The sequence below is a fragment of the Aquarana catesbeiana genome, linkage group LG01, assembly GCF_042186555.1.
Source record: "Aquarana catesbeiana isolate 2022-GZ linkage group LG01, ASM4218655v1, whole genome shotgun sequence".
In the NCBI taxonomy this organism is placed as follows: Eukaryota; Metazoa; Chordata; class Amphibia; order Anura; family Ranidae; genus Aquarana; species Aquarana catesbeiana.
In genome coordinates, this window is record NC_133324.1 from 891,538,447 (window position 1) to 891,560,341 (window position 21,895).

The window sequence follows — 21,895 nt, forward strand, 5'->3', positions numbered from 1 at the left end:
AACAATCCGATCGTGTGTACGAGGCTTTAGAGTGTATTAGGCCTAAAAATAAACGATTAATATAGTGCAGCTTACCGATCCTTAAATGTGGTGACTGCTTTAATTTTTTTTCAGAAAGTAAGCAAAAACATCCAGCTTTCTTGAGTAAACTACTAATCCCATCAATCCACCATGTAATGAAGATCAAAAAAGACAGACCTTTTGAAATCCAGCCTTTGTAGAAAACGTGTCTCCTTCGGTAGATAAGGTGAAGAAAAAAGTGTAGACATGAAGAGTCAGGAAGTGTGTTTTCTGTAATCACCAGGTGGAAATAAGGAGAGAAAAAACATAAAAGGGAAAACGAATGCAGCCACCACATTGAAGATGCAATATATTAAAAATGTGTTTTTGGGTTTATGTACCTTTATACCCAACAATAGGTAAACGGCTTCTAATTTGTACTTACCTTGTCCTGTTGAATGATCCTAGGCTGGAATCGGCACCACAATTACCTAATCTAAGCCAAAACAAAGTATTGTGGAGATGCCAGCTCCAACCACTGATTCTTTCTTTAGGTATGCTCAAGTTGCATGGGGTAGCCTCCATTGTGTATGTGATGAAAAAGGTGGTGGGGTCAGGGCCACTTTAATACTTAAGGAAAGTTGTGTCATAGGTCACCACCTTTCAAAAACCAGATATAATTGCTATAGTTCTAACAGATTGCAATTTATGTGGATCTAAAATATTAGGAATTTTGTAAAACAATATCGCAGCTCGTTTAATAAGGTTAGCTTTGAGTTAGGTTCATGGTCAAGCCTGGATGGATCATGGAAATTCATTGGGAGCTGTGCCAGGCACTCATTAAGTGCGCCTGACTACTATGCCTGCCCTTTCAACCTACCTCCACCATTCGTATAAACCGATCAATGAACAGAGAGGGCGGATCTTTCAATTATCTGCCCGTTCTCCATTCATGGATTCTGTTTCATTACCAGGTGCTGTCCCTTCATCAGAAGCAAGAAAGAAAAAAACATAGGACTTTAATGGTTGCCGTCTATAACCCCAAATTAAGGAAGTGAGCACTCCAAACGTAAGAAAATATACAAACGTTTAATAACAACGTCAATGGATTAAAATTGATTCCATAAAAACATATCCAAAATACATTCAGCTATATACTGTATATTGCATTCCCCAACTAGATATAGGCAGCACTCTAAATGCATTGAAACCTGTATCAACTTGCCCAATAAACTTGTATTACATTGACAAATGGATGAAATAGAAGTCTTCAATGTACAGGGCGAGGTACAGGAATCAGTGACACATCACTAATTTGGATCTCTACGTGTTTCACCAAAAGGCTTCTTCAGGGGATCCTATTAGTTATAAGTACACAGAGCCAATACCAGAGCCTTAAAGGGCTTAATCTGAGGTAAGGGAGGAGGAAGAAAGACACTCAGATCCCTCACAAAAATAGGCATCACGTCAGGGTCAATACAACTTTAAGAGGAGCCCACTGAAGCAAGTCATTGCTTCGAAAAAAGTTGGAGAATATGAGCCCACAATCCAAGGACTGAAAAGGTAATGTATACTAGTAAGTGAATGAAGTTCGCATCTAAGTGTTTTAATAGCCAATATATGTCCAAACGAGCTTTCTATCTAGATCCGGTCCACTAACGTGCCTCTCTAACCTCCATCAGGGATGCCAGCAGGCAGTTCATCCCCAATGGAGGTTATGGAGGCACTTTTGTGGACTAGATCTAGATAGAAAGCTCGTTTGGAAATGTATTGAACTGCTTGAATGTGAATTTCATTCACTTACTAGTTTACATTATCTTTTCAATCCTTGAATTGAGGGCTCATATTCTCCACCATTTTTTGAAGCAATGACTTGCTTCAGTGGGCTCCTCTTGAAGCTGTATTGACCCTGATATGATGCCTTTTTTTGTGACTGGATCTGAGTATCTTTCCTCCGCCTCCCTTACCTCAGATTAAGCAGCACTTTAAGGCTCTGGTATTGGCTTTGTGTACATATCACTAAAAGGATCCCCTGAAGAAGCCTTTTGGTTAACTGATTCCTGTACCTGGCCCTGCACATGGAAGACTTCTATTTCATCCATTTGTCTATGTAATACAAGTTTATTGGGCCAGTTGACACAGGTTTCAATGCATTTAGAGTGCTGACTTTATCTCGTTGGCGAATGGAATTTATACTGTACACTATATTACCAAAAGTATTGGGACGCCTGTCTTTACATGCACATGAACTTTAATGACATCCTAGTCCGTAGGGTTGAATATTGGCCCACCCATTGCAGCTATTAAAGCTTTAACTCTTCAAACTCGCTCATCCATGTCTTTATGAACCTTGTTTGTGCACTGGTGCGCAGTAATTTTGGAACAGGAAGGGGCCATCCCCAAACTGTTCCCACAAAGTTGGAAACATGAACTTGTCAAAAATGTCTTGGTACGCTAATGCCTTAAGAGTTCCCTTCACTGGAACTAAGGGGCCAAGGCAAACCTCTGAAAAACAACTCCACACCATAATCCCCCCTCCACTAAATGATTTGGACCAGAGCACAAAGCAAGGTCCATAAAGACATAGATGAGCGAGTTTGGGGTGGAGGAACTTGACTGGCCTGCATCCAGTCCTGACCTCAACCCGATTAGAAGACCTTTGGGACGAATTAGAGCGGCCTTCTCGTCCACATCAATGCCTGACCCCAAAAATGCGCTTCTGGAAGAATGGTCAAACATTCCCATAGACACACTCCTAAACCTTGTGGACAGCCTTCCCAGAAGAGTTGAAGCTCTTATAGCTGCAAAGGGTGGGCCAACTCAATATTGAACCCTACAGACTAAGACTGGGATGCCATTAAAGTTCATGTGCGTGTATAGGCAGGTGTCACAATACTTTTGGTAATATACAGTAGTGTATTTTTTATATTTTTTTATGGAATCAATTTTAATGTTATTAAACGTTTGTATATTTTCTTACGTTTGGAGTGCTCACTTCCTTAATTTGGGTTCTAGATGGCAACTATTAAAGTCCTATGGGTTTTTTTTGATTATCATTAGTAGATGTGATGCCACGCTAATCAAGTTGAGTCTCACTTTTTATGCTGTTCCTTCATATCTACGCTCTTTTCTCCACTGTGAGGGCAGCCATGGTTGTCAGACAGGCTAGACTTCGAATATGTCTGCCCTTGTTCATCTCCAGTATATGGTGGATTGATGGGACTAGTACAGTAGATTACAAAATATAAATAGGTTTCTTCAAGCCTTCTTAAAGAGGAGTTCCGCCCCCCCAAGAAAAATGAAACGTCAGCAGCTGCAAATACTGAAGCTGCTGACTTTTAATAGTAGGACACTTACCTGTACAGGGTTCCAGAGATGTCGGCACCCGAACCCAATTTTCGGATAGGCTCTCGGGTGCTGCAGGTAAGGGAGACCGGCCTTTCAGCTTCACAGCCGGTTCTCTACTGCGCATGCACGAAGTGCGCTGCGCTAACTGGCCCGGCGGAGGAGGGGGGCCGAACTTCTGAGGGACGACGCCGCCGCTGCGCTGTCTCCCGAAAGTGGGGAAGGGTACCTGTCAAAAACAGGTACCTGTTCCCCCCCGTCCCCCCTGAAAGGTGCCAAATGTGACACCAAAAGGGGGAAGGAAGCATATAAGCAGTAATTCCACGTTTGGGTGGAACTCTGCTTTAAGCTCACATGAAGTGATAAGGGCACTGAATTTCTGACAAGACCAACAGGTATGTTCTGTAGTTGCTGGAAATGTTCTTAGTCCTAAAAAGTCAAAACTAATGCAGCCATCACATTTAAGAACTGGGCAACTGCAATATTTTACATTTTTGTTTTTGAGCTTGGGTACCCTTTAACATTGCTGTGAGTGATGGTGCAAATGATTTATCCCTTTGTCCTAATCTGCTTTTATCCTGTGTTGGTGGTGCAGCCTGTAGTTGATAGACTGTAGAAATATGAACTAACATGTATGACCTATTGCATGTCTTCTGTCTGTCTCAGCTATCTGTCTGTGATTCATTCCTGAGCTATTAATGTAATCCTATGACCCGTATGTGTGATTTTCCTCTAGCTGGCAGCCTGAAGTGCTGGATTTAATAGATGGCTTTGAAAGTAAGTCAGTAACCGGTTCTACTCCAGTAAAATCATCAAAAGTAACGGAAGTGAAAGCGTTCAATTTAACAAAACCAAAACCGAGAACCATGCCAGTGCCGCAGAGAATTCCATCCCAGAAGCCTCACCAGCCGGTATGACGTCTTTTACTGTCCCAGTGGAATTATAAGGATTGTTTTTTATTCTGCAATGTTTAACGTTTATGCGTTTTTAAATGAACATTTTACAGTATGTCTTTTTTTTTGTTTTTCTTAGCTATATATGTAGAGCATTTTGAGTTTCCTAAAAATACAGCGCAGCATAAGCTGTTTACTATCAGACTATCTAAATAAAATTCACTATTACCACTGCTTAACCACTTGATCTCCGGAAGATTTACCCCCCTTCATGACTGGGCTATTTTTTGTGATACGGCACTGCGTTACTTTAACTGACAATTGCGCAGTCGTGCAACACTGTACTCAAATGAAATTTATATAATTTGTTTCACACAAATAGAGCTTTCTTTTGGTGGTTTTTGATCTCCACTGTTTTTTTTTTTTTTGCGCTATAAATGAAAAAAAGACCAAAAATTTTAAGAAAAAACCCCAATATTTTTTTACTTTCTGCTAGAAAACATATCCAATAAAACATTTTTAACAAATCAAATTAAACTTAGGCCAATATGTATTCTGCTAAATATTTTTGGTAAAAACAAGAATCCCAATAAGCGTATATTGATTGGTTTGCGCAAAAGTTATAGCGTCTACAAACTATGGGCTCCATACTGGAACTTTTTTTTATACTAGTAATGGCGGCAATAATAGCAGGACTGCGATAGTATGGCTGACAATCTGACACTAACTGACGCTTTTGACACTCTGTGGGAACCAGTGACACTAATAAAGTGATCAGTGCTAAAATGCACTGTCAAAGTTCCATCCGCCGATCTCCCCTTATTCACTTAAAGATGTAATATTTTATCCTGCAAGTTTCAATATTTATGTGAATTGCAGAGACATTCAGTTGCACTCTTATCACAGTGAACCCAACCCTATAGTAATGCTAGGGAAAAATGTAAAACTTTCAGCAGAAACCGGCCGAGATTCGAACCATTAAAGGGCAGGCTGAATGTACCAAGCTGATCGATCGACTTGGGTACAGCCAGCCTGCCGGATTCACTTTCGATTATTGCAAGCGGCTTCTATGGCCGCTAGCGATATTCACTGTCTTCTCCCAGTGGTATCGGCTACCTCCACCCCCCCCCCAGCCAGGAGAAGATAAATGCTGATTCCCCTGTCAGTACTGGCTGTGTTGATGGGGGAATCGTGTAAATTTCTCTCCTGACTTTTTTTAGGGACCTCTCCCCCCTTCCTTACTTTTTACAGCTGCCAAAATGAACCACTGCCTTTTAAAAGAAGTCTTTTGATCAATGTTCAAAACGCTGTTTAGATTTCATTTAGACCTACCATGTAACTTTATAGTTACATGGTATTTACCCTGTTTTATTAATCTTCGGATCAAAGGGGTGGTCTCTGATTTGCATATGATGTCAGTTAAAGCAACCCTAAGGCCCTGCTTACACTAGCAGCTGAGGGCAGTAAAACCACAAGGTTAAAATGGAACTTCACGTCCTTAATCAGCGTTGACTATTTTTAATCCTTACGCCTCTAGCATTAGTAAATTTAGTAAAGTATGAAAAGTATTTCATATTTAAATAAATAAATAGAAATAAATAAATAATAAATATTTACCTAAACTTTTTTTTTTTAATTACATTTCTTCAATTACTTCTTGGTTTTGCAGGCCTAGGCTAATGTTGCCATACATCCCAGAGGTCTTCAGGAGGGGTTTCTCACCTAAGCACACCTTCCTGCTTGCATGCCTGAGATAAGGGCAGATTGACTCTGGGAGGTAAATGCTACATCTTCCCTTACTCAAGATGGCTGTGGCTAGAAATGCTAGGGGTTGTTTTTCAAAGTGGTTTCTCAGCAAAATAAAACATGGAGACATGGACGGAGTTTGCTGTGAATATTAAAAATGAACTGAAAAAACTTTTTTGGTTTGTGGTGCTCAGATGCAGTGTAGTTCTGCTTTAGCCCTGGTTCACACTGCAAAGGCAGCGGAGGGGGGGGGGGGGGAGTACATATGACGGGGCCACAATGCTTTGCATCGGGGCGTGGCAAAAATGATTCTCGCTGTCAATTTCATGATCTGACGTTCTAAAAATATTAAATATTTTTTTCTATTTTTTTTTATGAAATGTGTTCCTATTAACTCTTAGTTAACCCTAATTAACTCCTTCTTCCCCTTTTTGCCTTAGTTTTTTTTTTTTTCTTATTTTTTTAAGTAATAATATTTAAACTCTTTTTGATTTTCATTCATTTTTGTTCTTTATTTTTTAAGTGCTGCATTAAAAAACATGTAAGCATTTAAAAATTCTGTTAAATTCCAGAAAGATTCACCTGCAGGCCATTTGGTAAATGTCTCATTCACTGCTTTATAAATACGCCCCTTTTTTACAAGGACACCAGTTGTTTTAAAACTAACACTGATCTACTGTAACCAGAAAAAAAAGTTGTTTTTTTGTTTTTTTGTTTAGTTACTTTTTTGTCGAGATTCTATAGAAAATACATTTTGCAAGAAAATATTACCAAATTAGAGCCATGTTTGTCCCAAAAAAAGTATAAAAAAAAAAAAAAGTGCATGTATTGCTTCAATAATTTTAGATGCGTCCCTTCACTCATCTTGGATAGAAATCTGGCCCTTGGGCCCTATTAAGTTGGACACCACTGATCTAACAAATGTAATAAGTCATCTTCCCACTCACTAAGACCCCCTTCACACTGAGGCAGTTTTCAGGCGTTTTAGCGCAAGTAATATCGATTGTAATGCGCCTGAAAACTGCCGCCCATGCCGCCCGAGTGTGAAAGCCCGAGTGCTTGCGGGACGTTAGAAAAAGTCCTGCCAGCAGCATCTTTGGGGTGGTTTGGGAGCGATGTATACACCGATCCTAAAACACCCCTGCCCATTGCAATGAATGGGCAGCGCTTCTGAAGCACCTATGCAGCGCTTCCAAAGCGCCGCAACACAGGCGTTTTTAACCCCTAAACCTTGTGGACAGCCTTCCCAGAAGAGTTGAAGCTCTTATAGCTGCAAAGGATGGGACAACCCAATATTAAACCCTATGGACTAAGACTGGGAGGCCATTAAAGTTTATGTGCATGTAAAGGCAGGCGTTTCATTTTTACTATATAACGATCGTCACCTCCGAGGTCTCTGCTGTGCTGTTCTGTCTCCATTGTTTTTGTCAATATCATTGTTTTGTTTTATTCCATTTTCTATATTTTGCTATTTGCATTGTTTGGTAAGTATGATCAGTGCCATTCTTTCTTAGAATGTGCCAGCCTAACATGCCTTGCCGATGTGTTTGTACTCCTTAAAATTCGGTTGACTCAAAGAAGAAACGTATATTATGCAGCCGTTGTGAGAATTCCCAGAAAGACAAGTCATTTTCAGGAACAAGGGCATGTCTGAAGTGCAGCGGTCCATGACAGATGTTCTGTCACCGAAGGATTAACCTGTGGCTTCAGTTGTGTTTATACATATTGTCAGTGCTCTGATGTGATGGGATTGAGTTCAGGTTACTGCACGCTACCTCTATGGATCAGCAGATCATTCCTTGGGCTAAAGGGAGTCTCTGATCACGAGAAAGATTGGACATACAGCAGCTTACTTATTACATAGAACATATGGTTTGTTGGAGACTGTAGCACTTGTTTAAGCCAGCCATAGATGGATCGAAATTTGTCTGGTTTAGCAGGGAGAGTGTCCCGACCTCCCTTCTGAACCATACCAGGGCACATGCCCTTAAGATGGGGGTGCTTTGGGGCAGGGGGGACAAGGGCCTCTTCCCCACAAACCTGGGCGGTGGTTGTAGGGGTCTGCAAGCAGGGGGCTTATTGGAATCGAGAAGCCCCCTTTAAGAAAGGTCGCCACAACTGGGTCGACTTGTAGTTTCTTAGACTGTCTCTGCAGCAAATAGGAATGGGCCCCTGCATGCTATCCAAAATAATGTCTCTTTACTCCTCACCATCTGCCAGAATCCGTATTAATGGTTCGTTATCCCCTGCACTCCACAATCATAACGGGACGAGACAGGGATTCCCTTTCTCCCCCCTTCTATACATCCTCACCATGGAACATCTAGCTATAGCCTTACGTAACAATAACTCTATTACGGGAATTGCGATAGGTCCTATTCATACCAAACTCGTCCTATTTGCGGATGACCTGCTGATGTATGTGACAAATCCCCAATTATCCTTGCCCTCTATATTACAGGGGTTTAAGGTCTTCGGGGCAATGAGTAACTTTAAAGTAAACCACAGTAAGTCGGAAATTCGTAATATTTCACTATCCGGTGCGACCTTACAAAACCTCTCTACCACCTTCCCTTTTACAACAGGCTCCAAGTCTATTCAATACTTCGGGATCAACATCCCCACAGAAGCTTCCCGACTTTTCTCTGCAAATTTTACTCCCCTTCTTCTCAAAACCCAAGCGGATCTCTCCTCATATGCAACCAAGCTGCTCTCATGGATAGGTTGGGTGAACGCTTTGTAAATGGATGTGCTACCCGATTTTTATATCTATTCCAAACCGTTCCTATTCATATCCCGACCTCGTATTTTAGGAAGATTCATCGGCTGTTTTCCAGTTTTATATGGGGAGCAGCTTGCCCCAGAATTAAATTTGAAACCCTCTCTCTCCCGAAAACTGGGGGGGGTGGGGGCACAGGAGCCCCAGATGCTTCATTGTACCACAAGGCGGCGGTACTTACACGAATAGTAGACCGGTTTCATCATTCTACATCTAAACTCTGGGTGCAACTAGAAGGCCACTTAAATTCTGTTGAACTTTGTGCTCTTCCATGGACTCCTGCGGATTGTTGTAAGGATCCATCACTGTTGGCGGATCTTACCCTTCAAACAATTCAAATGTGGGAGCGGACTGCCTGTATGCGTTTTGCAAAAACACATATCACATTTTTAACACATTTCCAATGTGTTTTTGGTGTGTTTTCTGGATTCATATCTCCCAGCATGCACCTTGGACATGAAGAAACAAAAAAGAAAGAAACGACCTTCACAAAAAAAAGAAAAAACTAACCAAAAAACCCCCCCAAAAAATTATAAGATAAAAGATAAAGATTTTTTTGTTTTTATTTCATTGTTTAATTTTTTTTTACATTTTTTATTTTTTTTTTTTTTGTAAATTTTTCGGGGTTTATTTTGGTTAGTTTAGTCTTTCTTTGTGAAGGTTTTCTTGCGCTGTTTCTTTCTTTTTTGTTTCTTCAGCATTTATGCTGGTTTCCACTAGCTAACTGTACAGCTACATAAGCCTCTCTTTATTAAACAGACACCATCAGACAGTGTAGTGGCGCTGTTATTAGCACCATGGGTGTGTTTTTGATGCGTTTCTGGTGCATTTGCTATAGAAGGCAATGAGAGGTGCCTTTTGGTGCTCTTTTGATAACCACACCAAAAATGCAGCATGCAGGATTTTTTAAAACGCAGCAGTGCAGCAATGTGAACAGTTAGATTAGATTTAAGGGGGAATCATTTTCATACATTTTTGTCACTCTGGAATGGTGTGTTTTAGCGCTGCAAAAGCGCACCAGTGTGAAAGGGCCCTAATCCTAATACACACGCCTTAGGACGCTGTATGTTGAGGAGGCCCAACGTTGATTCAGTAAAGTCATTGACCTGTGACCAGAATGCATGAGCAGGTGGACAGAGCCATAGTGCAAAAAGGAAATCAGCTTCCAGACCACAGGCTCAAAAACAAAGTGGAGACTGTCCAAGTTTCAATGTATATAAAAATCTTTTAGTCTTGCTTATTATAACTTAATGTAAATTTGATATATGATGTTTTTTTTTTTGGATGCAGGTTCCTGAGAGTACCTTCAAAACCCCAAAAGAGCAGGAAATGCTTCAAGAGAAAAAACTAAAAAATCGCCAAAAAGCAGAGGTATGATTGCTTAGTGCAGATTGTAAATGCTTATCCCCATTGTACATACAAATATAGATCAATTTCTATCCTGAGTTAGGGTTCGGATTGTCAGTCCAGGCCTTTCCACATTAACTTCTACAGATCCAATGGTTAATTATTTTCCACCTATGTCTATGTACTGTTCTTCCATTCTTCTACCTCTATATCACTGCTGAGTACTGTAGTGATATCAGGGTGGGAAAAAGGAACCATGGTGGGGCCAGTGGACACGGGGATCCGACACCCCCAGAAGTGTTCATTGTCAAGGACACCGACAGAGGCCACACTACTGGGGCAGAGGGAGAGGTAGGAGTTATGGGCTCCAGAGGGGTGAGAAGACTGGGTTTTCTTTTACAGAGAGCTGACCTTTCTTTAGTGACTTGCGGGATCTCTTTGGCCTCTTGCACACTGCAGCTTAAAGTGATTGTAAAGGATCGTTTTTTATTTTTTTTAAATAACAAACATATCATATAACCAAAGATATGTACAATCAGCGCAAACAAACAAAATCAATCTAATTGCAAGCTGAACACTAAAGGGTAAACACCAAGCCCAAATGACATAATATACAAAACAATAAAAGTGCAGCGCAAAAAACTTGAGAAAAAATAGAGTCCTTTAAAGGGCATATATTTCTCTTCTGTAAACTTTCTTCTTGTTAAAAGACAACCCACATACTTCAGCATTACTGAGCAAGTTGACTGCTTACCAGATGGAAAATCAAAGTAGGCATAATTACCACCGATGCTGGGGATACTTGGATCAGCTGATCTGACAGTCTGAAATAACTTAAATGGATCGGAATACAGTCCATAAAAAAGGTAGCGCTATTTAAAAACATCCACGAGCAGAGATAAACCAGACTGTTCGCATCCGAACAGCTGTGAGATGACAGCGGGTGACGTGAGACTCCGCCCCCGTACGCGGCGTTACGTCCTATGGACTTCGTCAGCAGGGCCATTTAAGTTAATAAAATTTATTGAGCCATATGGAACGCTCTTAGATGTCCCTTCCTTTTTTCCTGCTTTACCGCATCTTGTAGTGACTGTATCACCTATCGCATTGGAGGACAAGCTGCCGGACATTATTTCAGACTGTCAGATCAGCTGATCCAAGTATCCCCAGCATCGGTGGTAATTATGCCTACTTTGATTTTCCATCTGGTAAGCAGTCAACTTGCTCAGTAATGCTGAAGTATGTGGGTTGTCTTTTAACAAGAAGAAAGTTTACAGAAGAGAAATATATGCCCTTTAAAGGACTCTATTTTTTCTCAAGTTTTTTGCGCTGCACTTTTATTGTTTTGTAACAAACATTATCATACTTACCTCCACTGTGCAGCTTGTTTTGCACAGAGTGGCCCCTAACAACCTCTTCTGGGGTCCCCCGACGTCTCTCGCGGCTCCTCCCCACATCAGATAACCCCCTAGGAGAAGCCACTAGGAGAAGGGGGGGTTACCTTGCGGGCGCGCTCCCGAGTCCAGCATTGGCGTCCACAGACACGAATGCCAGACTCGCTCTGGCCCCCGCCTCATTAAATTTGATTGACAGCAGCGGGAGCCAATGGCTGCGCTGCTATTAATCTATCCAATCAAGAGCTGGGACCCCGTGGAGAGAGGGACAGCGTGTCCCCGCCAAGGAGATGAAGGTCGCTCAGGTAAGTAAAACGGGGGGGGGCTGCGAGGCCGGTCACTGCCGGGTGTTTTTTCACCTTAATGCATAGGATGCATTAAGGTGAAAACGCACAAGGGTTTACAACCCATTTAAATAAGCTCAGTACAGCTTTTTTTTTTTTTTTTTTTTTACTGAGCTAAAATACAGCCCATCAATTGTAATGTGCCTATGCACACAGGCGCATAAACAAGCGCGGTGCATTCTTCAGTTAAAAAAAAAAAATATAGAAAAATCTGCATTTCTGGAAAGTAATTTATACCTAATGCGCTTAAATGGCCATTCACATATTGTGCAGAACGAGAATACGTTTTTTGCGCATTTGCGCTGAAATGCACGATTGCGCACGGAATGCATATACACGATAATGCACGTAAATACGCGCAAATACATACAAAATAAAGCCTGAAAAAGTAGATGCTCAAACAAGCAGTATCATTGCAGCCTGGATCCTCCTCTTCTCGGGTCTCTCTTCGCTGTTCCTGGCCCCTCCCTCCTGTCGCGTGCCCCCACAGTAAGCAGCTTGCTATGAGGGCACCCAAGCCTAGCTGCAGCTCCATGTGTCCATTCAGATATGGAGCCGCCATTCGCCAAATCATTTGACTTTTTTTTTCTTTTTAGGAAAACCTTTTATTTCAAAAGCAAAAATAACTGTTTATAAAGTGTTAGCTGGATTTCAGCTTCAATTTATTAGTGTATCTAAATCAGCTAGTGCATCTACAGTAACACTCCCCTCCCCATTAGATTAACAGTACTGTTGTGCAAAGATTTCTCCAGCGGAGCTCAGCACAGCACATCTTTACTCGCGACCAACACTTTAGACACTGGCGAAAAAACTGAGGTACTCCCAGTAAGGGGAGGGGTTATATAAGGGGCTAAACTTCCTGTCTAGGGTGTGCCAGTGTCCATCACCTAGTGGTGCCTATATAACCCATTCAGTAAATACTGTGGCTCTGTGTCCCGCGATGTACAAAAAAGAAAAAGTAATTTGCCTTATGTCCTATTGGCATATCATCAATGCACTGTTGGTGTGTGCTGAAAAAGTTGCGCTGTGATGTGCTACAATGCGTGGCAACACACTATGGTGCAAGGAGTTGACTAAAATGTCATTTTGTGACCTTTCAATAAAGTTAAGAGAAAAAAAGAAAACAGTACAGTATGCTGTAACCACACATCACACCGCCTCTACACAACTATATCGACAGGTAATATATTTTAAGGAAGCATAACGTGCACCCTTCTGGTGTGAATGGGCCCTCAGGCTCATCTGTCACCTGGATAACTTTATCCACATGACAGATTTGTTAAAAATTATGAATTTACTACAGTTTGATTTTTTTTTTAAAGTTTATATAATTTTTGTATAAAATCTTTATTTTACAAATAAACATTTATTACAGTGTGCGCCGAGGTATAATGGGTGCTCGCCACAGTGAGAGCACAACAGATTCTGGCATTTATCCTGAACATTTATGTGTGTGTTTTTTTTTTTGTTTTTTTAACATCTCCCCATAACATGAACATAGTATATTGTATATGTAATTTAGTGATAAAAATATTCTGTATTGGATTGAAAATAAAAATACCTGGCATATAACATACACCAACACAGGTGATTAAAACTAGAGGTGCACCGAATGGAAATTTTGGTGCAGAAACTGAAAATGCAGGATGCACTTGGCCGAAAACCGAAAATGACAGTTTTTAAAAAATATGTATATTTTTATATATAATTCTATTATATTCGACTTTTTAATGAATATCATCAATTTAAATTAATATGAATTTATTGTCGGCCATCATTGTAATCTTTAGTGCAAGAAAAGCTCAAGAAAAATGTATCCGTTTTAATTCTATATATGTCTGCACGCTGGTCCGTTGGGGTTCCATTGTGGTGTTAAAAATCCTGCTTTTTGGTCAGTAAAAAACCCCCCCAAAAAAAAACACACTTCCCAGTTCAAATGCATTGCAAAAGCAGCAAGAACGCATTATTAACGCACCCGTTACATTTTTGATACGGTTTTTGAGTCACATGACCTATGAAAAACACACCATAAGCACAGTAAAATTGGGGCAAAATCGTAGCGTATTTGCGGTAAAATCGCTGTGAATTCATTTTAAATTGCGCCAATATTTCCGCAAATTCATTGTAAAATTGCGGCAAAATCACTGTACAATCGCGGCACAATCATGAGCATTTTTGGTGCCATTATTGCCACCTTTTTCTCTTATCGGCCGCATGCTGATAACACCATTTTCGGACGAAATGTTTTGGCGGCTGAAATTTCAGTGCATCTCTAATTAAAACCCTAATGAGTAACCCTTTTTATTCATCATTTTGGATATTTAGTGATTTAAATTTACAGCTGAACTCCGGGGTAAGCAAATTGTTATCTCCTGGTCGGAGAAGCCTGTGATTATCGCTTGTGGCTACAGCAGCCAAACGCGAATCTGGCAGGCTGGTTGGACCCAAGTTGATCGATCGATCAACTTGGTACATTCAGCCTGCCCATTAATGGTTCGAATCTTGGCTGGTTCCTGCCCCGGCCAAGCTTCAAGCCATGTGTGGCCGGCCTTATGCCCGGAGTTCAGCTTTAAAAAGGCTGAAAAGGCCAAAGAAGTTCTCAGTAAACTGTTCAGCACATTTGTCAGGATTGCAGATTTCCAGTCTTCAGTATCACAGAGCCTCTAGAATGGTGATATATTGCATAGGACATCATGTTGCATCCTTATTATACATTCCCTGCAGCGCTCCCCCTGTTAATTGTCAGGGCATAGTGTTGTCGCTGCTTTTTCTGAGGTGTCAGCATATGTGATAAAAGTCTTGGCTGGGAACACCACAAGGACAATTGTTCTCCATACAAAGGCTTTCAAATGAACACAGTCGTTTGTCAATAGGATCACACCCATTAATGAGATTACCGATAAGCAGCAGAGAATGGTTTGCTTGCTGCCAAATAGTGGACAGGCATCTCAGCTGCTGTATATTCAAGGGTCATTGTGTCCTGCCCAACACAGATCCCCCCATACAATAGTCAGCCCCACATACAAATACTGTGCAACCACAGAGACATCATAGGGGCAGAGCTGGAATATTAGATAGACTGCACTATAGAAACAAATCAAACAAGCTGCACGTAGACAGGCAATATTGTGACAACTGAAAGGGCATGAGGACAAAGACGGGCAGCACTGGGACAACTGATAGGACAAAGACGGGCAGCCCTGGATCAACTGATAGGACAGGAGGACAAAGACGGGCAGCACTGGGACAACTGATAGGACAAAGACAGGCAGCACTGGGACAACAGATAGGACAGGAGGACAAAGACGGGCAGCACTGGGACAACTGATGGACAGTACTGTCTGTGACAACTAATGGGACAGAATGACAAAGACGGGCAGCACTGGGACAACTGATAGGATAGGAAGACAAAGACGGGCAGCACTGTGACAACTGAAAGGACAGGAGGACAAAGACGAGCAGCACTGGGACAACTGATAGGATAGGAAGACAAAGACGGGCAGCACTGGGACAACTGATAGGACAGGAGGACAAAGACGGGCAGCACTGGGACAACTGATAGGGCAAGAGGACAAAGATGGGCAGCGCTGTGATAACTGATAGGGCAGGAGAACAAAGACGGGCAGCACTGGGGAAACTTATAGGACAGGAGGACAAAGACGGACAGCACTCTGATAACTGATAGGGCAGGAGGACAAAGACGGGCAGCACTGGGGCAACTGATAGGGCAGGAGGACAAAGACCGGCAGCACTGTGACAACTGATAGGGCAAGAGGACAAAGACGGGCAGAACTGGGACAACTGATGGACAGTACTGTCTGTGACAACTGATAGGACAGAATGACAAAGACTGGCAGCACTGGGACAACTGATAGGCTAGGAAGACAAAGACGGGCAGCACTGTGACAACTAATAGGACAGGAGGACAAAGACAGGCAGCACTGTGACAACTGATAGGACAGGAGGACAAAGACGGGCAGAACTGGGGCAACTGATAGAGCAGGAGGACAAAGACGGGCAGCACTGGGGTCCCTGATAGGACAGGAGGATAAAGATGGGCACCACTGTGGCAACTGATAGGACAGGAGGACAAAGACAGGCAGCACTGGGAAAACAGACATGAGAGCCATACATAGATTATGTGGTGCTGTAAGGATTGACAGGCCTGCTATGGATGACATTGTAGGTATAAATGAAAAAATGAATGAAAATATGAAGCTTCATGCACTAATATGCATCATATCCTAGTTTAGTTTAATTCGTACAATGATTATCTCTGGTAGCTGCAAGTTACGGCGTTTTACTACTCTCTATATACCATGAAATCATAACTATAGGTGCAACTGGATACTGCTTTAGAACACTGCCACCCAGTGGCAAAACTGTAACAGCTCTGTCCTGCAGATCTATATATATTTATTTATTACAGGTATTTCTATAGCGCTGACAATTTACGCTGTGTATGTGAAGGCAAGTTTTTGTATTTTCTTAGCTTTGTATAGAGCAGAGAAGGGTTAGAACCCTTGCCAAGTTTGTGTCCCTTTTGAGTAGATTCACCTTCTCTTATTATCACCAGCACAGAAAGCAATTCAGATTTTTAGTTTGGTCCAAACAAAACACCAATGTATCTAGTTCAACGAATAAAACAATAAATAGAAAACCTCCATACACACAATACTATACAGTTGATCCAAATTAAGATCAAAAAACCTATGTGAAACATGGTCCAGTTTGCTTCAGTAGGGAAAAATGAATTCTTTCCTGATCCCCGAGGAGGCAATCAGATAATCCCTGGATCAACAATCCCTGGTATTATTACATATAAATGTTAAAGTGTTACCAAACCCACAACAGTAAAATCAGTCTATATATGCATAAAACATTCTTGTTATACCCACTGTGTAAACGAAAGGGTTAACCCTTTGCATTGTGTAAAAAAGGCTGTTTGATCCTGCCTTCTCTGATCCTCCCCTTCTTTTACTGTCCCCAATCCATCTGCTGATAGAACAGAGCCTTGGAGGCACTCTGCACATGCTCAGATTGTTGTGTATTTCTAGAGGGTTTTCTTTTTCTTTTTTCGGGAGGCTACATTTGATCAGTACAGGGCCAATCGGCACTGTCCAGACAGAGGGTCTGGGGTCATGCAGCCTCATAGAACAGTCAGAGTAGAGTGAAAACTCCTCCTACAAGCTTTAACCAGATAGAACTCGCAAGACTGCTATATACTGCTGATGAGAAAAGGTATTTAGCAGTTTATATTTCCTAAAATAATGGTATTTCCATGTTCTTTGTACTGTGGGAGACCAGATATAGTAGATGCAGGGTCCAGGGTTTAGAAACACTTTAATATCCACTTAAAGCGTAACTCCACTTTTGTTGAGAAAAAAAACATTCCCCTCTGGGTGATCTATGTACATTGCAAGGATTATAAAAAACTTTTGTTGCAGATTCCTACCTTTTGTTATTCTGAAGAAATCCGTGTGTGTTTGTCTGTGCCTCTGTACTGAGTGAGTCTAATGGGAGTGGTTTCATAATAAACTGTCAGGTGTGCAGCTGCAGGCACTAATGAGGAAATCTGTTGGGCCTGCATCCCTATAGATGTGCTCCTATTGAAAGTATTTCTCCAAAAATGACATTTATGTTGCAGGGGATGCCTGAAATGTGATTTGTATCTCAGGCAGACTTCTGGGAAAATTGGTGAGCCAATCATACAAGCAGGAAATTATGTTTATGGGGGGTGGTCAGTACATTATCTGTGTACAGAACACCACCAGGTAGCCATATTGCATTGCATTTACAGAAAATTACAGTAGTTGCAGATTGAAAAGGAAAGGTAAGTTTTAATAACATTCAATTACAATACCATTAGTGTCGCAATTATATGTGCTACATTATTTTTTCTTTATTTGCTATTTTTTTCCCCACGAAAGTGGAGTTACCCTTTAAATTTTGTGCATTTAGGAATACCTTTAGCTCTTTTTAAATCAATCTACTGAGCTGACCAGAACTAGTTCTTGAGGGAGTCTATTCTATATTTTCACAGCTCTTATGAGCACCAGAATAAGCGGTGGGGACAAATCTACCAACAGGAACACCAGGTGCAGTAGATTTACAGAAGAGGTGCAGTAGATTTACAGAGGAGGTGCAGTAGATTTATAGAGGAGGTGCAGTAGAGTACAGAGGACTGTATAAAAGGGGAATCCCCCTCACTTGTAGTAATATCCTTTCACTTCCTGTTGCATCTCTGGGACAGGAAGTGGAGGGAAATCGCTCCAACAGGACATAGACAGCAAAAAATAAAATAACAGGCGTTTGAATACTTCCCTACTCTATCCTGAACTGAAAACAGTTGACAGTTGTGGCTATATCATTTGAAATCACCATGTACCAACATTTTCAAATGTTTCACATCTTAAATTGCAAGTGAAATTTTCAAATGTCTTTACTCTTCTGTGTGTTTCAGGAGCTCCTGATAGAAGCTAATGTGGCACAGTTTAAGTGTGCTAATGCAGAGAAGTCAGAGAAAACCAAGGTGAGTCAAGCTATACATAGGGATGTAGGGAACACTGCTTTGTTGATTAGTAATAGCCTGGCACCTATATTATATTTTTGAATGACAAATACAGTCATACAACACTGTAACCAAATTAAATTTTTATCATTTTTTTTCCCACAAATAGCGCTTTCTTTTGGTGGTATTTGATCACCTCTGGGTTTTTAATTTTTTGTTAAAATTTTTTTAAAAAGATCGAATTTAAAAAGAAAAAAAATACAAAACCATTGTGTATTTTGTTAATAAATTTTGCAAACAGGTAATTTTTCTCCTTCATTGATGTACGCTGATGAGGCTAAACTGATGGGCACTGATAGGCTGCACTGATGGGCACTGATAAGGTGACACTGATGGGCACTGATAAGGCGGCACTGCTGGGCACTAATAGGCGGCACTGGTGGGCGCTTATGAGGTTGGCACTGGTGAGCACTGATGGGCGGCACTAAAGAGCATTGATAGGTGGCACTGAAGGGCACTAATAGATGGCACTGATAGGTGGCACTGATGAGTGGCAGTGATGGGCACTGATGGGTGGCAGTGATGGGCACTGATCGGCACTGGTAGGTGACACTGATAGGCAGCACTGCTAGGTGGCACCGATGAGGCACTGATTGGCACCACTGGTGGGTATTGATAGGTGGCACTTGTGGGCATTGATAGGTGGCACTGATGTATTGGTGGGCACTGATTAGTGGGCACTGTGGGTACTGATTGGTGGGCACTGATTCGTGGCACTGGCAGGCGGTACTTGTGGGCACATTAGGCGGCTTCGCCTCTCTCTGCTCGGGACCAATGTCCCTTCAACAGAAGCCGGTGATCTGATTTTTTTTCTCCTCACGCTGTCAATGTGAGAAGAAAAAACCATTACCGAACTTCTGTTTACATTACGTGATCAGCTGTCATTGGCTGACAGTTGATCATGTGGTAAGGGGTCGCGCGCACGACAGATAAGGGATCACGTGCGCACGACAGATCCGCAAAGCAGATCCGTGCTGTAGCCATCATTCGGCTATAGCGCGGATCTGAAGGAGTTAATAACTCAAGCGAACAGCTTTTCCAAGCCATGGTTATGTTGTGTAGCAAGTAATGGCAAAAGAGCATTTTAAAAAGGTTTTCAGTTAAAATGGAACTTTAGTCAGAAAATTAAATTCAGCTAGACCACCTCAGGCTGGCCCATTTTGCAGGTATAGTTATGTAAAACATTAAAAATAAATGTCTATACTGTTTATCTAGTAGTATACTGTCTCACCCTGCTGTGCACATGCTCAGATGCTCTCCATTTTTAGGCACTGCTGAATCTGTAGAGGCCGATCTGCTGACAGCCTTTAAGCAGAATTAAGCCCTCCTATCCTTTACAGCCAAGGAAGCTGCTTCTGTTTGATTTTCAATTGCCATGCACGCAAGCAAATGTGGCAGTTATCAATCCTGGCATTCCAGGAATTTAACTGTTTTTTTTTTAAACCGTTAAATCGATGAGTTTAGTTCCACTTTATGATTTACTGCTGTTCAGGGGCTCTGAGCTTCAACAAAATGGCAGCCTCCAGCAAGAAGAAACTGGAGCAATGCTGGAGGCAATTTACAGCACACACAAATTTTGGTAGCATAATTATTAATGTGGAATTTATGTTCTTTGCTAAAGAACATTTTTTTTTCCAAGTTGGGTAAAGTTCCATTTTAAGGATAAAGTCCAGGGTGAAAGGTTTGGCAGTTAGATGGTACATCTTTTCTGGTACAATATTTTTATTGTAATAAGCATAACATTTTGACAAAACATTTACCCACGCAGGGGTACAGCACAAAGGACTTAACAGGAAGGTGTGGGCTGGGGAAGTCAGAGCAAAGAATTTTTATAAATAACTGTCCACAGGGCAACCTAGTGGGATAAACTAAAAGGTCCATGAAGGTCACTAAGGGCCATCTAACAGGGGCCCAGGTTGCAGATGTACTGGACTATTGGACACCCCTGGCATCGGTCAGGGTGAGCCATCAGTAGAGAGTTACATAAAAGAAGGGACTTTAAGATCCAGCATCAGAGGCCCCCTTTCAACCAAAGATAGGCCCTAAGTCCGAGGACTCAGGGTCACCCTAAAGCAGTAGAGATCGGGGCGGCCAGGAGCACGGCCTCAACAGCAAAGAAGAGAAGGAAAAAGACAGCGAAGAAAGGATCGAGAAAGGGAAAAGAGGGTGCGGGGGGGAGGGAAAGTAGAGGGAGAAGTCCTGCAGGAGGGGGAGATAGCAAATTAGTTCTAAAGAGAGGCCCAGGCTGCTCGGATTCAAGGAGGGGAGAGCATAAGACCACCAAGGTGACCATATTTTGAGAAATTTGGAGTGGGAGTCCATAAGAATACTTGACATTTTCTCATTAATCATGAGATTGGTTATAGTGCTCTACACCATAGCAAACGGAACGGACGGCCTCTTCCAAGCTCTGGCTATTACCTGCTTGGGAGATATAAACAAATATGAAGCCAGATTTTGTTGGTAGGAAAACAAGCCCTGAATTGGGCAGTGCAACAAGGCGGTTTTGGCTTCCCTGTGTATGGGTATGTGGAATAAGGAATGTAGGAGACCAAACACCCTGGACCAGTACCCCGTGAGGCTGGGTCAGGACCACCAGATTTGTACCACATCCCCTCATTGGCCACACCCCCTGAAGCATCGGTCGCAATAGGATGGGTTTGAGTGGCTTTTCGGGCCGGAACCCAGTACTATCGTAAAATAACTTTGTATGGCGCTTCCTGAGTAGCTGTGTTCAAGGAGCTATTAGCCACAAGGACCAGGCCTTGTTCCAATCCTCAGGATCAATAGAGATCCCCAGGACCTGTTCCCACCGTAACTTATAGAATGCAGCCGCAGGAGAGTCTATAGCATTTAGGGAAGAGTAAATCATTGAGATAGCACCGGGGGAATGGAGGAAAAGATGTTCAAAAAGTGTTTTTGGAAAGGGTAAGAAGAGTTACGTCTCAGCGAAGAGATCCAATGGTGTAGTTGAGCGTAACGGAAAAAATCCGCAGAGGGAATCTCATGGGTATCCTGAAAAGTAGGCCAGGAGGCAAGAGTATGGGACGAAAGAAAATGACGGACCTCCGTAAATCCATGGGTGGACCACCAGGAAAAGGAGCTCGGTTGGTCAAGGCTGGGTGGGAACAGGGGGTTATTGAGAAGCGGATGAAAAGGGGACATCAGATTGCCTGAGTAGCGAATGGAGTGCCAAAGTTTTAAACTGTGGCGCATAAGGGGGCTAAGAGAGGAGGGACAAAGCTTGTGAGGAAGCCACAGTAAGGCTGTAGGAGGAATTGGGGTACAATTGGGAATTGAAGGAGCACCCACAACGGGATGTCCAAGGTCGCATGGAGTAGGGTCAGTTGGAAGATCTGAGCAGCCTGGTAATATTTAGATAAGTTAGGGACGCCAAGGCCTCCTCACAGTCTGTGTCTGTAAAGGGTGGAATGCAACACTCTGGGATGCCTGTAAGCCCAGATAAAGGATAAGAT

The 21,895-nt window shown here is 42.1% G+C and overlaps 1 protein-coding gene across 1 annotated transcript in view; it reads left to right on the top strand.

Moving 5' to 3' along the window:
- CFAP99 (cilia and flagella associated protein 99) overlaps window positions 1–21,895 on the top strand; it is a 145,887-nt gene that overhangs the window by 59,548 nt on the left and 64,444 nt on the right. Inside the window, exons 6-8 of the mRNA XM_073610912.1 lie at window positions 4,082–4,256; window positions 10,054–10,134; window positions 18,312–18,380. Of these exons, the coding sequence (XP_073467013.1) occupies window positions 4,082–4,256; window positions 10,054–10,134; window positions 18,312–18,380 (325 nt within the window). The remainder of the gene's footprint in view (window positions 1–4,081; window positions 4,257–10,053; window positions 10,135–18,311; window positions 18,381–21,895) is intronic.